Source organism: Python bivittatus, unplaced genomic scaffold (assembly GCF_059951505.1).
Source record: "Python bivittatus isolate LINGU-HERP-01145 unplaced genomic scaffold, Pbiv_v1 ctg000850_np1212, whole genome shotgun sequence".
Taxonomy (NCBI): domain Eukaryota; kingdom Metazoa; phylum Chordata; class Lepidosauria; order Squamata; family Pythonidae; genus Python; species Python bivittatus.
Window position 1 is genome coordinate 62,465,671 of NW_028277112.1, and position 16,382 is coordinate 62,482,052.

The 16,382-nt window shown below is 36.4% G+C and overlaps 1 protein-coding gene across 1 annotated transcript in view; it reads right to left on the bottom strand.

Moving 5' to 3' along the window:
* Positions 1-282: 282 nt before the first annotated feature.
* Positions 283-16,382, bottom strand: part of HOOK3 (hook microtubule tethering protein 3) — a 55,383-nt gene continuing 39,283 nt past the window's right edge. The window contains exons 16-22 of the mRNA XM_088130307.1: positions 16,068-16,155; positions 12,652-12,686; positions 11,902-11,984; positions 11,067-11,167; positions 8,967-9,071; positions 8,537-8,608; positions 283-6,787 (exon numbers count right to left, since the gene is read on the bottom strand). Coding sequence (XP_087986433.1) covers positions 6,647-6,787; positions 8,537-8,608; positions 8,967-9,071; positions 11,067-11,167; positions 11,902-11,984; positions 12,652-12,686; positions 16,068-16,155 — 625 coding nt within the window. The 3' untranslated portion in view covers positions 283-6,646. The remainder of the gene's footprint in view (positions 6,788-8,536; positions 8,609-8,966; positions 9,072-11,066; positions 11,168-11,901; positions 11,985-12,651; positions 12,687-16,067; positions 16,156-16,382) is intronic.

The window sequence follows — 16,382 nt, forward strand, 5'->3', positions numbered from 1 at the left end:
TGTACATAAGTTCTGAGGGTTGTTTTTATTCACTACAACATCAGCCCTTAATGTGGATCCAAGAACAACTTCTGATACCGTACACAGGGTGGCATATTTGATAGTGTTGGACTTAACCAAAGCAGATCGGGATACAAATTCTGTATTTGAAACTAAGCAGTTCTGGACAAATGGCTGTCTCAATGTCCTCAGAGAACTCCTCTGAAGAAAAATAGGAAAGGGTCTTTAGAAGACTGCTAGTTGTGACATGATAAATGGTCTCCTGTAATAAAAAGCATCACACATTTTATAGAAGCCTTTATTTACAACTTGTTTAACAACTGTACACTGGTTTTGTAGCCTTGGAAGCATGTTCCGGACCAAGGGGAAACGTCCTGATTTCCTCCCCCACAAAAGATATATGAACTGATAACCATTATTATCTTGTTTATCTATATACAGATAGGTTTTAAAATCACTACAATGGCAGTATGGTAAGAAATCATAGTTTGGGGAAATTAATATCTAGTAATCCTGGAAATTTATTCTTACAGAAAAAAATACATATCATTGGCAATGTGACAAACAAGTAATTTTGGTAGCTCAGGACAGTCAAACAAGTTGTTATTGAAATATACAGTCACGGATAGGTTGAACACATGCTTAGGATCTCAGAAAGTGGCAGCTGCATCATGATACTAATGCTAAAGAAAGTCCAAATCATTGTAAGCAGACAGGCAACGTTGCCTAATGGAGGTTAAAAGCAAAATTTATATTATTTTCCCTTATCTGGGGGTCTAAATGGTTTTGTAAGAGGAAAAAAATAAAAATGTAGGCATGATACAAAAAAGCTCCCAACCCCAAGCATGTATTTTAAGATCAGGCCAAAACACCAAGCAACTCACCAAACAACTATAAAGCACGTCCTTCCAAGGAGCTAATACAGGACAGACAAGAATATGCAGGGGAGCCAAGATAGCAGGATATATTGTTTTGTAATTTGGTGGGTATCTGAATAAGGAAGGCCACTCTATTGTGAGACAATGGTGATCTCATTTTGATGGCACTACTACCAAAACAACGCAGAAGACTGACAATGTTGAAAGCCAAATTTCCAGAACTGACTACTCAACCGCCAGGTCCAGCCAAGCATCTTTTCCTAGTATCGTCTATGTACCTGCAACAACTCAGTTATTCCAGCAGTAAACTTTCTCTGGAAGAAAAATCTTAAGTGCTGTCAGTTACAGCCCCCCAAATGAATCAACACAACCATGAACTGACTCCACTTTACAGTCTGAAGTTGCAGGAGGACAAACACTCCAGTTTGGCCTCACTTTCCCACACCGGCCCCTTACTGTTGAGCCACGATGGGGTATTAAATTTTGCCCCAGTCTGGCTGGTAAATAGGGCTAGCCAGAGCTACCCATACTACTCAGAACTGGTTTTACTCCTCCTTATCTATGACCCTGAATGACAATCTAGGACACAATCAATTAATCTAAAATGGCAAGTGACTGGAACTGCCAGTGATCTCTCTTCACCCATATTCCAAGCCCCCCATTCTATGTTTTGCATCTCTATACCTTTCCCCCTGCGGCTGGAAGGACCATATCAAGTTTCACAACAGAAACAGTCTCCTATTTAAACCCTCAATACTAAGCCCTCCTTCATATTCACTTGAATATGTAGGCAGATAATTTCTTATGGCTTAAAAATAGAAGCCAGCAGCTGGGGGACTCAAGGACAAATCCTACCTCCCAAATAACTTCAATTGAAAACCATGATGTTGATCAAATTGTAAACATATTACAGATGCAGTTGCTCCTGTTATGAGGCTTAACGGGAGTGAGGCTGACTTACTACCTTCCATCTCCTCAAAGCGATTCTCCCATAAAACTGACCAACTCTTTAAAAAGCTTCATCTCCACCGGTGAGATGGTAAACTTAACAGCAGTGATACAAACATAATCACTAAACAATATTCCCTCAGTTTTTCTCCTATAGTGCCACATTTCCTACATCTGCCTCAATATAAAGTGAAATCTACAGCAGAACAAGCAGATACTTACAAGAATGTGAAAAAGCAGCTTTAAATTTTTTAAAGGCAGCACAATGCATTCCGACTGTCAACATAGTCTACATGAATAACAGCAATATTTCATAACAAAAAGAAAGACACGTTAGTGCAATCCAAAGGGAAGTTAACACAGATGAAGGACAGAGATCTCAAGATAAATACAGTCAACCCAAAGAACAATCAAAGAAAGTTCTCTCATATAACACTGAAATGCAGGAAAGGCACACCTTTTTTTTTAATGTTCCTGCTCTCTACATTCCTTTCCAGAGCTGCTTGTGCATGTATAAACGGACAGAAAAAAAGGAAGGGTACAAGTCTGCTGAGGAAGATGCATAAAAATAAAGGATGTATATGTCTTAAGACAGTATGCAGCCTCAGTACATACAATATTGCATATATTGAGGGTCAAGGCTTGAGTTTTAAATTAAAAGCTGGAAGGGAACAGGCAACCCTTCCTATCCATTTTCTCCAACAACAACAAAAAAAATCTTCTGGTATATATAGTACTGAACATTAGTGCACTTTTAAAATCATACTAGTAAATAAAGGTGCATTTATAAAACATACTTAAGTTTAAATGTGTATATTGCAAGAGGTTTGTATGTTAATACTGTTAACAGGAAGAACGGAAGTGTGTGAATAGCAGTGCCAATGAACGCTAACATATTGTGTGGTAAAGGAGCTTGGCCATCTACCCAACATCTTTTTTTTCCTAGAGCTTCAGTGTCTTGCTAGGTGGGAAAGTGGGAGATGATGTGGTTATGTCTCCAGATAATTAATTCTCTTTGCAAATCAACTCCACTCTTCAAAAAACAGATGCCCAGAAATGATATGCTATTTGATATGAACTAATGAAAAATTCAGCTAACTTAGGCCAGACTGGGGGAAAAAAAAGGCAAGGAATGTATGGAACAGCCCTTATTTTCTAAGCAATTTAGCAAATACAAGTTTTGGGAGGATCATTACTAAATAGCTGGCTTTAGATGAGGAAATATAAATTAATAATACCAGTGAATACATCAAGATGTGAGGATATCTTTGCAAAATGAGTCTACAGAATTTATTTCCCCTCAAAAAATCCACAAGACTCTGACCATTTGGGCATATCTGTATTAGACAGTATATCAAAAGACAGAAAGAAAGGAAATTCTATCTAGTACTGTACTTCCCTGCCTGGTTGCATATATGAGCTCACAGGCTATTATAGAGGTGACTTTACCAAAGTCTGTCAGCATATAATACCTGGCTTTTTAATATGTCAAAAATAATTTAAAACAGTAGAACATTAGAAATAGTTAAACCGCTTTGCACAAAAACTTTATACAGCTTCTCTCATGTTGTGCCTCCGATAGGCTTGATGTTAACAAATCTGCTTTTCCCTGATCGCACTCGGTTTTCTAATTGCCCAAATAAATGTCTTCTGAAAATCCAGCTCAAACTGAGCAATTACTTGAGAAAAAAAATAATGCTGAACTAATTGGGTATATTTTCATACACAAAAATAGTTCATCTTGAATTATATTCCAACTTTGGACTTTCAGAATCCAAAACTGAAAGTTTAATTAGACTTCTAGCCAGAAAGGCAGCTTTAGACATCACCAGCTGCAGAGGAGGCCAAGACTACCACGTAGATGGCCTGAAGCTCATTACAGGATAAAGACTTCTGTAACATTTATGCAAAATCAGGTTGAAAGAGAGTCTCCTAGCTAAGAAGCAATGCCTCCCATCTGTAAAACAAGAATAATGGAGCTGAGTAACCCATTTACTTGTCAATGCTTTTCATAATGAAGCAGCAGCATATTTCCACCCATGTAAATTCAGCTGAATTGTATGGTAAAGAATTCATATCAGACATTACTTCCCCAGAAATATGGCCAATGTTCATTGTGCTCATAACCCAATGCAAAATAAAATATGTCCCTCCAATGTATTTTAATGGCTAGAGTAGAGAGGGTTTTTCTCAACCTGATAAGCCTATCCTAAAGATACATTCAAGAATGCAACAGGAAATATTAAATATTTGGCGTGCTAGCAAGTTACCAGCATTCATTTCCCATATTTCCTTAAGTTTCTAATATCTAATTGGAATTAAGTTGTAACTGATATTTAATACATTAAAGATCATAATTAATAGGAAAAAAATACAACAAACAGTTATATTTACCCATGTCCTGTTTAGGAGACATACAAACATGAAAGAAAAAAAACCTATGAAAAAAAAAAAAGCCTAATGATAAAGTTTTTTACAGTGGTGTAACAAAATAGCATCCAACCTTTAACACAACTCTATCAGAGATTTTTTGAAACCCTTTTTAAAAACCACTTTGATGTTGCAAATGGGAAGTAGTATAAGAAATGTTTCCAATAAAAAATAAATGTGTAGAGTAGTTTGAAGGTCCTACGTGATTTTTTTCTTTAAATTATCTTCACCAGAAAGCCTGCGTATGGCAACAGGTCACACTGATCCTGAATTCAACGAAGTCAGCCATATCTGACGCCTCCGGAAATTAAGGATACTTATTTAGCTGCAATTGTTTCAATAGGAAATACCGGCAACTAATTTTCTTTGGATTTCTTGATATTTGCCTTTCATTTTTTAACTTACAAAAAACGCATGCTCTATTCTCTGGACATCAAAATCAATGCAATATTTAAATTACAAAGCCCTGACATTTCAAAACTTAGACTTCGTAACAGGCATACCTCTCACTTCTGTGTAAGTATGAAGTGAACCAGCCAGACTAGGGAAATAAAAACAAGATGTTTTGATGAAAGGTGAAGAACACAGAAGAATGATAAAAAGATGAAATAAAGTTGATTAAAAACCTCAATAAAAACTAGTCAGAAAGGAGAGCTAGTAAAGAGACTGAAAGTTGAAAAAGAAGAGAAAGTAGATCTGACTGTGAAATGAAAACTACATTCAAGTTTCTTTCAGGCAAGACTAAATAATCAGGTTTCATCAGATTACCATAATAGTTAGCAGAAAAAACATCTCAGACATGGGTTTTGCTCTACTTTTGCATACAAAAACACAGAATTAGCCAATTAAGAATGTTAGACCTTCTATATAACTTGAACAAGTCAACTCTTGAAAGAGCAAGTACAGGCTTTACCAAAACAGGTTTGTTCAACATTAAAATTTGATTTTTTGCATGCAGTATACCATTTCATAATCAATCCATCAGCACAAAAGGACATGATGACTACCTAATAAATTTTGCTTATAGGTGCACATGTAAACACCTACCAATTTACCAAGGGAATTGATTTTTAAATGATTTTTCTGCAGATGGAATAACATCTGGCCTACTTTACCAAATATTAGAACCATACTACAGAAGGACCAATGGCATCATGTTTTATTTTTATCACTTTTCTTTACATGAGTGGATTTTAAAAACTCCTTTCACGTGCTGAGATGGTGATGAATAAAAACAAGCGTTTTTAATTAAGAAAATTATTGTGCACTGTACAAATGTACTAACAAAAATGAGGGGAACAATATCCATACCTAAATAAATATGGTGTTTAAAATCCAGATCCATTCATTCCAAAGTGAAAAACAGGTTCTTGCCTTACCTTTGACCCAAAAGGCAAGGCTCTTGAAACATTCTTAAGAAGTCAACATAAGCTATATTTAGAAAAACATAAAGCAAAAGAATCTCTCTACTATGTCTTTAACAAAACCTCTGTCCGTATGGAACTATTTAACTTGAGTTAATCCCAAACATTAATTTGAGAAGCGTGTGATAGCTCAACATCTAGAATTCACAACTTGCAGGATCAGAGAAATACTAGCCTTGCTTCTGACAGATTCGTAACTGCACAGGCATGAAATACCACTTTGCACAAAAGGTTAGCATGTTTACATATCAGAATTATCTTGACTACCTGAAGACTTCAGTGCCAATGGCAAATGGATTTATCCTTCTTACTGACCTATCAAAAACACTCCTCAGTAATGGAGGGAAATTTTTTAAAGCAGCAGTCATTAATGGCATTTAAACAATCAACCAGATAAAGCCAAAAGAAACAAAGTAACAGCAGCATAAGATAATTTCATGAATTCGTCTCACCAGGTTCTTGCAACTTCTACCAGCATGTCTGTCTATCTTTGCAAGTAATGTTTCACATCTTTCTATGTAGCACTGTTGCAAATTACATTACCCATTTCAAACAGATCAAACTAGTGTGAAAAAGAAAAGAAGCATATATCTTTCAAGACACTGGTAGCCTTGGAAAGAATGCAATACCATTTACCAACAGGACATGTTAAATTTGTTTTCATCCATTATTGGATTTTTGTTAAGAGATGACAATTGCATGTGAAAAAGGGAATGGGAAAATTCCATTAATACACTCCATTAGTTGTTTTTCAACATTTTGGCACATTAAAAGGCAAAAGGAAGACTCCAGAAAAGAAGAAATCAGAAAGTTTTAAAAAAAAGTTCTCTTCTGGACATGAGACATGAAGAGACAACAATACTGAAAGAATGCTGGCTAAGTTTTCCTGAACTACTGTCACTTATAACAGAAGTAAGTCTCGATTCCAGGATGGCTTCCATTCAAAAGGCAAGGCAAGGTCTCTCTCTACCTTGCTGTGGCTGGTTGGACATGGCCTGAATAAGCTCTTCTTGTGCTGGTGGCCTGCCTTTGTCTAGCTAGGAAGGATTGTCCTGAACCAGTACTAGCAAGTCTGTCTTCTACTGCTTTTTTATGAAGCGTCATCCCCTATAGAGAGAAAGAGATGGAAAAAAAAGGCATTTAGTTTGTTTTATCATGGCAAGTTGAGTAGGTTGCATCATTTCTTTTCCAAACCTATAAGTCACTCCACTGAACTTTTTCCAATAAAATCCAGACTTTGTTGGATTAAGCTGATTGTCTAGATACATTTCATACCATCTTCATTCCACTTCCAGAAGAGAAGCGTCCTTAAGTCAAAACAGAGACAAGGAAATACAGACCTACTGGTTCTCTTGAGAGTTCTGTATATCAATCATGGTCCTTTCCGATTTACTTCTGAACTGGGTGCCCTCTTACAATGGTTCTCTTTGGTTGCTTCCAAACATGGAGCTCTGTTCTGAGGCAATTGTGTCACAAGTTCTTTAGTGTTCATTTTCATTTTCCATGCCAACTAAGCAAAACTGCTGGGGAGGCAGTTACACAGAATGCAGGCTGAACTGCCATCAATATGCAGAAAATACCTTGCTTTACCATTCCTTTCCATCTATATCAGGCGAGCTAGTGGATGTCCTGAATCAATGCCTAAATGAGCTGGATGAGGCTATAAACTGGAACATAATCCAGATGAATGGAGATGTGGGGATCCTCTGTGCCGCTTAGTAGTGTCCAATCACTTCTCGAGAGGGCTGCATTGTCCTTGACAGATCAGGCATGTAGTTTGGAAGCCTTCTTGGGTCCATTTAACTGACAATACTGGTACTTAGGAAGACCTTTTTTCAGTTCAGGAAATAAAACTGCAGCCAGGTGAACCACAGTTTTACTTGCTAAGATACCTCCCAGCTGGATTACTGAAATGCATGATATATGGTGTTTCCTTCGAGAAGGACTGGAAAATTCAGTTTGTCCAAACAAGAGTTGTCAAGTTATGAATGGAATGGTTGGCATAATCCTGTAATGCTAGCTCAAGGTGTGGCTGCTAACCTTAACAGCACTGAATGGCTTGGGGCAGAATACCTAAAGGAACATACTATATTATCCTCTTACTATGTGCCTGGGCACTTCCTCCAGGTATCCTCATCAAATGAATTTAGGTCAAATATGGTGCCCTGTATCTGTAATGTCTTCCCAAAGGTAATTCATCTGGCACCTATTTTGTTCAACCATTCCTCTTCTCCCAGATATTTTAGTTTTGAAGTGTTAAATACTTTATTATACTGGGATAGTAATTTTTATATTTTTAAATTATATTTTCCTGTGCTATTTCTTGATTCTTCTATAGTCTTATCCTTTGGTCCAACATCACCACTACGCCTGCTTCCTTCTGATCAACGGAGGCAACCTTTAATTGTACCTCGAAATCCCAAAATAACTGTTTTCTTATTTGTATTTGCCTACTAACTGAATACATTTCACCTACCAATCAATCATAATCATTATCCATTTTTGTTGAACCCTAATTTGATTCAGGTAGTCTGATTCTGAGTAAATTAGTTTTTGGGAAACTGAACAGAGTTTTGAAAAACTAAGTCCGTAAAGGCAAACACCCCAAAACCAATTCCCCATAACGTTTTGTTTGGGTGCCAACATAAGCACTCCTTGAGGCTGGGCTGAAGCAGAAAAAGATATCCTTAGAAACTGAACATTATAAAGGGAACAATGTTCTTCAAACTATTAAGATATCAGGGGACACATTACCTTTGAAATCTGAATGTTAATCTTGTTCAGAAAAACATACTACACAAGTCAGTTCATTAAACTTTGCTGATACTCATATTGTGTAACCTGAAGTCTACTTACCATATTGTACCAGGCACTGACGATGTATCTCTCCTCCATATCTCTTTGACTCTTTGTCTTTTCATATTCTTTCTAATGGGAAAAAAATAGTATTTCTGATGATTTCACATGCATGCTACAATACCATATACAGTGCTCAAGTGTTCAAGTGCATATATTTATTTCTATTGTGTGGAATGGTGGCAACTGTGGAATCTGTGACAACAAGAACATTTAAATTACTGATGAAATTGTATATGGTAACTTGTTTTTATTATAAAGCTCATATTTCAAATTAAGAGCCTAGAATGAAAAACATGATGGTTGCCTTTCATGTGCTTAATATAATTGCCAAGAAGACTCAATTGTGTTTTTATTTGAGATAAGACCTTATGATTTTGAACGGGACCTAATTCGGTTTAAATATGCACAGGATTTCACAGGAAATTACCTCCAAAGAATGGAACATCCTCTCACGTTCCTGCAGTTGATTCTTCAATGCTTGAATTTCAGGTGCTGAACCTTGGTTCTGTTTGGGATCTAAAGTACGGATGACCTGCAAGAGCAAGAATCACATGCTAAGCAGGTAACTCCAAATAGGACACCCAGGAAGCTGAGTATTATTCATCTAGTCCAGAATCATCTGCTTTGACTGGCAGCACCTCTCCAGGGTCTTGGACAGGAAAAGGTCTAAGCAGGTGACTGTCAGATTGAAACTAAGATCTTGTGCATGCAAAAGTTGTGTTACAATACTGAGACAGTGTATCTCTGGCAAGTTATTTAGAATTGCTAAAGGGTTAGGGTTAGGGTTACAAAAAAGTTTACAGAGCCTACAACATATTCAGAAATATATAAACTTCAGCTTCATAGGAATTATGAACAGCATAAGCATTCTTCCACAAGGTTCAACTGGTTTAATTTTACCGAAAATACCAATTTTAAATACTTGGAGACATGTGAAGAACCCAGCCTAAATCTCTCTTCCTAGTATTTTGCATGTATGTATATGAATATGCATTAGGAGGAGAAAGACAAGGGAAGGTAGGAGTGGAAATGAGAAGAAATTAGCTTCCAAAGAATGTGAGCTTGAAACTCTTTTTTCATGAAAAGGGAAATAACAACAACAATATAAAAATCCATCTAGTTTAGTAGTCAGGTAGAATTTGTTATTTAGAAAAAAATTCTCTAGTGGTTAAGGTGCTGGACTAGAAATTGGGAGACTATGAGCTGTAGTCCTCCCTGGGTGGGAGAAGCTGGCTGGGTGACTTTGGGCTAGTCACTTTCTCTCAGTCCAACTCACCTCACAGGGTGGTGGCTGTGGGGAAACTAGGAGGCAGGAGCATTATCTACACCACCTTGAGTTGCACAAAATAAAGTTGGAATACAAACCAAACAAACTCCTCTGCGACTGACGTACAGGTAAGTCCCCAGTTTAAGAATGAGTTCCATTCCCAAGGTCTGTCCTTAAGTTGAATTTGTATGTATGCCAGAACAGTATTATTGTATAATACTGTATAAGTAGTATTGTGTAATGAACTCGAACCATTGTGTATTTAACTTGAATCATTGTATATTTAACTCAAATTTTGCTACAATGGGATCCATTCTTAACTAGGGGGCATTTGTAATCTGGGTGTTCTTAACCTGGAGACTACCGTACCGGACCTTAAATGGATGATTCTCACCGTCAGGAGTAGTCCTAATTTTTTAGCTATTTATATTCTGCCTTCCCTCCAAGGAGCTCAGGAACATATCTAACAACCTTGTGAGCTAAGCTAGAACAGCAATGATGGCTGACCTAGAATCTCTCAGTAAGATTCATGGCAAAGTAAAATCTGATTTTTTGCCGTCTACCCTTACCACACTGGTCTTGCTTGCTCTCATGTTTCTCCTCTCTTGCACAATGAATCGTCAAAGCAAGTAATTCCATATTTGTTTTAATACAGGTTTTTGGACCTGGATACTAAAGATCTCTTGCTTGAAATTCTCACTAATGAAGCAGTAGAACATCCTGACATAAATTCTACTCAATCCACGAGTTGAAATTTTCATTGTTAAATGTGGATGGTGAAAGAGGAGATACCTACAAGGCCCATTCCTCATTTACCACATACCAGAATTAACAAAAGAAACAAAAGTGTGCTGCAAATGATGATAGAGGAACAGTTAACTAACAAAAAGCTGGAAGTGACAGTTCATAAGTAAATGATCTTGCCATTCAGCAATCGAGAATATATTTCTTATATTAATAAAGAATTGGACCCTATTCATCCACCAATTTCTCACAATAGTCATGCTATTTTTTATGAATGTATTAAATACAGACACAGGCCTGCACACACACATTTATATTTATATAGTCCTTTTGAGTTTTAATTAATTATTTTGAAAATATGCTTAAATAAAATAATTAGAGACAATGTAATACAAAACAGCCAGAGTTGCAGTTCGGACCCTAATTATTAGCTACTCTACATTATCTTAGCACCACTTGACTATCTGTCAAAGCTTATAAAGGGAGGACAATGCTAGCAGAGCATGAAACACTTACACTTTTAGCCTTTTCCAAATATTTTTTGTATCGTTCTTCCATTTGCTTCATTTCTTCTTCTTTTTTACACAAAGCTTCTTGCAATTCTTCTATTTTGAGTGCTTTATTCAGAGCAGATATCATATTTCAGAATAATGCAAAGATTTAAGAGATTTAAGTTTGAGAAGTTAGATATACTAAAGAGCAGATAAAATTAAATAGAATGAAGAAACATAAAGATCAGAATATACTGTATATTTGAACCATAACTACAAGGAATTCTAAAAACTGGGTGAAACCCAACTAGAGAAAGATCAATATACATTTTTGTTGCTGATTACAGATAAGAAGCGAATGGCACCCACATCATTCAGATATGTATATGTGGCAGCCTTGTCTTAGATGTTTAGGTAGTTATACCCAAATTCTATTCATTTCTCCAACCAAGCTACACAACCAAAGCCATATTTATAGTGAGTGCAGTGTTCAGAGATCTACTTTGAGAACTTTCCCAGAGCAGCTGTATTATAATTTGCAAAGAAGGCATCTCCTTGTATTGCAGGATGTTGAAAGAACAGAAAAGAGTAGTTTAACTATATTCCATTACTGTTATTGAGTGAATTACATTCAAAGTGTATGCTACTGTATGACTCAAATGATAAAAGAACAATTAACAAGGTTTTATTTCATTTAAAAAAATAGCCAAACACTACATACTAACTAGCTGAAATGCTGGGTCTTAGAATAAAACCTGTGTTTAAGATCTATATTCACCTTTGGGGAAAATAAATAAATATATTTGGATTTTTTTAAAAAACAGTTGCAATTAAATGATCTGAAATAGAGAACTACTCACAACTATTGTTGTAACGAGGTTCTAAATCTTCAATGATTGCCCGTTTCTTCTGAAGCTCATTATTAGCTTCATGCAGCTTTTCACTACAAAAAAGAAAAGAATTTACACATAAAACAACTGCTTTGTAGCTCTTCATTGGATCAATATTAAAGAGAGAAGAAATTAGGATATTATAGTTTTGGATAATTTCAGCACAGCAACACAGTTTCATCAAAAACTAGTACTGGCTGTTAGCTGACTTTTGCTTTAAGGCACTGAAGATCCTTAGAATTAGATGAGATTAAGAAAGAGTTAATGAAAGTAAGGAGACATGGGAATGTGAACTTGAGAGACTGTGATTGTGACTATAGATGATTTATGCTGGAATGGAACAAAATGGAAGATTGGAGAATGTTAAGTCAAGGGAGATGTTGAGAAAGAAAAATTCCTAGTTCAAACCATGATCTAAACATTTTATCAAATTATTAAATATTATTTCTGAGCCCTATAGATGAAGTTCATTAAACTAGGAACACAGTCTATAGATACCCACCAGGACATAAGAGTCACAGAATTAGTGGGACTATCTTTTCAGTAAAGATATTCAAAGTTTGATTATTAAAGAAGGATTTTAAATTGCAAATATTTCCAAGTTCTTTCATGTCAATATACTAAGCAATTTTAAGTGATTCTACTTACTCTCCATAAGATACAAATACTATTTATTACTATTATTATTATGAAAACAGTAAGAAGATTTTTATTACTCACAGATGTTCATCAAGTTTCTTTTTCAGAATGACTGACTGTAAATGAAAGAAAGAAAAGATTACTTGAAACAAACAAAGCAATATATTGTTATCTGAAGCATGAAACAAAGCCTCAATGAATACTTTTAAGGCAGAGATTTGGGACAAAGAACCAATGGGAAAGAGAAACTAGGCTGTCTAATCCCCCTCCTTATGTAATGTGTTTATATACAAATTCATGGTATTTATATACAGTACCACTACATATGGCCAAGCATCTCAACAGCTTACAATAATATACAGCAATACAAATAATTAAAAATACTTATAACAATGCAAAACAATATAAAACAATATTCTGTAAAACAGTCTTTAAGAAGATATGGAGAAAGACAATTTTTCCCCCAACATTCATATTGAGAAGGACTGGGTGAAGGGGTGAGTTTTGAACAGGTACCTACAGGTTGTTAAGACCGGTGACCCCCAAAACTGAGGGTGAGGGCTTTCCACAGCATGGGTGCTGTCACAGAGAAGGCCCACCCATGAGCAGCCACCAGATAGTTCAGCAACTCTTGGTATACAGGGCAAGACCTCCCTTGATTATTTCAGTGACCAACCAGGTCTAGTAAAGTGAAGGCAATTTAGGTTAAGTTATTTAGGGGTTATACGTCATAACTAAAATCTTGAAAATAGTTCAACGACTAACTGGCAGCCAATACAGTTGCTTCCAAAAATAATAATAATAATAATAATGTGTGCACAGTCCGATGTCTCATTCAGCAACCTAGCTGATATAACCTGCGCCAAACACAAGGGTAGACCCATATAGGGGGCATCGCTATAATCTTAGTATGACGTTACCAGCAAGTGAATAACTGCAGCTAGACTATCCCTGTCCAGGAAAGGGCATAATTTGTATATCAGCCAATAGTAATAGGCAATTCTAACCACAGAGGTCACCTGGACCTCCAATGATAATGATGATTCTAGGAGCACCCCTGGATTACATACCTATTCTTTCTAAAGGAGTAAAACCCCATTTTCAACAGATAAACCCTCCAACTCTGAACCCAGGAGCCACCCAATCCAAAGCCTCCATCTTGTTCAGATTCAGTTTTATTTTACTGGGTCTCATCTACTCCATTAGCACATCCAGGTACTGCTTCAGAATTTGCACACCTTCTACAAAAAGTAGACCTGAATGTCATCTACACATTGCTGACACCTAGCTGTCCCCAGCAGTTTCATACAGCTGTTAAAAAGCACTGGGGACAAAATAGTGTAGAGCTGCCAGGCTGCAGAGGCAGTCACCCAATACTATGCAACCTTTGCTGAAATTATCCCTGCAAGTAGTTTAACACAGTGCCTTCAATCCCCAACTCACAGAGGTAGTCCAGGAGCACACTGTGGCCAACAGTGTCAAAAGCCACTAACAGTTCAAGCAAAATCAACCAGAGTTATGCTCCCTCTGTCTCTTTTCCACAGGAGGTCACCTATCAGGGCACACGTGGCTGATTCTGTCCCAAAACCAAACTAGACTGAGATGAAGAAACTAAATTTAATCTAGGGCTGTATGCTAATTTTTTTTGAAATTTTACTGTGGATGTTTTATGGATGATATATATTACCGTGGGTGTTTTAAGTGTTTCAGATTGTTGTAAATCACCAGGAGTCCCTGGTAGATTTGGTAGGAATCAATCAATCAATCAATCAATCAATCAATCAATCAATCAATGTACTTATTTGGTAGGGCTCAAACATGTTAACACCAAAGCCCTTTTCACAGTGTGAACATACAAGAGGGAACATTTGCATATATGATTGGGAATTATCTAATTACCTGCACTACTATTTCACACCAATTCCTATAGTATAGATTAAGGGATTTTATAGCATGTTAAACCATCTCAACTAAATACAGATATAAAGTCCATGCCATTATTTTTCTCACTCTAGAAATAATTTGAGGAAACACCTAATGAAATAAACTTTTAACGTGGGAGCAACCTCAGACTTTTCAAATCATTTGTATACTTGTTTCTAAGAAAACATGCCACAAGCTTGTCTAGAAACTGCCAGAAGGACAACACATACAAAAATAATCAAACAAGAGACAGATAGCACATAGCATGCAAAAAAAGAACATAAATAAGAATTAAATCTTGTCCATTTACATGTTTTTGAAAAATCTGAGCCACAAATGAGACTGATTCAGAGCAGATTGAAATAATTAGGAAGCCATACTCACAATAGCCTTGTGCAGAAACCCATGCCAAGAGACAGAGGCGACAGTTTAGTACGAAGTGAACAGCAGCCAACAGAAGAAACTATTTAGTATCTTTTCTGAAGATAATACAATTAAAGCAAGGCATTCTCACAGAGCATGCACATTATCTTCTCTTTCTGTGCTCTATAAGGTTTCTTTCTCCTATCTCATCCTCTAGAGAATTCTGAAAAACTATCACAAAGGTGTGTTAAGCATATGAGTGAGGGCTCTCACTCAAAGCAGATGCTACAAAAAACAAGACAACTTTAGGAAAATATGAACTCAAAACTAGAATAATAAAAAAAGGATGGTGATAGTCTTAATTTTTTGCACGGACAAGGTTTTGATGCCATACATGATAATAGTTAGTCAGTCTGCTGGGCGCAGCCTATAATGTAGTCTGTGATGGAGACCAACATAATGTGTACAATATAGTTCATCCAAGACATCAGGTTCTTATTTGTATAATAAATTGTTTTTTAAATGGTGATGTTTCAATTATGATTGGCCAATGTACAAATCTAAAACCATTTCCTCACAAAATTAAAAGGAAGGGCATTTCTACTCCTCAGCATTTACGGTAGTCCTGTGCAGTGAACACATAAAGCAGCTTATCGGCCTCATCTGTTCCAATAATGCATGTATCATACTTAGAAGGGAAAACAGCGCCCTCGTGTTATTAGGATTCATACGCTTAGCACTCATGGCTCCAGCTCTCTATTTGCTGCTTTCTAAAGAATATGGACTACGTTGATATATACTGCCTGTAGGTCAGAAGATGAATCTTTACATCAAATAAATTATTAGCTGCCCCAATAATTGTAATTTTTACTGTTGCCGCCTATATAGGATTAAAGCTGGATGCCAGCTGACTCTCCAGCTGGAAATATCTAGTCCAATCCCATCTCAGCTGTTCCTTTGGCTATTCCATTGGGTTTTTTCTTTACCATCAGCTTTTCTTTTGAGAAAATCAGTTGGATTTCACTAAGGGGATGGGGGGAGGCGGGTTTCAGTTCATCAATAAAAAGCATAGAAACAGAAAATCACATCATTTACTTTTAGATATGAAGGAGGTGAAATTTGACAGAAAAATTAATGTGATTAGCATGAAAATAGAAGGCATTTAATACAGTTGGACCTAGATCCATGCATTTGTGTATATTTTTACTTACATCTTCAGCTTTTGAACCTTGCTCCTGTAAAGATTTCTGTAATTCTTCAACCTGGGATTGTACTTCAAGCAATCTCTGATTTACAAGCCTAGAAATAAGAAACAGGATTTAACTTTTAAGAAGCAATGAGGGGTGTTTTTCTCCTAAAAGGATCATATGTTAGTCAAGGTCTTGAGTGTGTTTAGCAATATTTATGGAAATAATGGCCTTAAGGTTTTATTTTCTTATTAGCACACTCTCCTGTCCTTCAAATGAAGCAATACTACTGTGTCTCCTCTTAATTACTGTAGAAATCACCAAAGTAACAAAGATGTG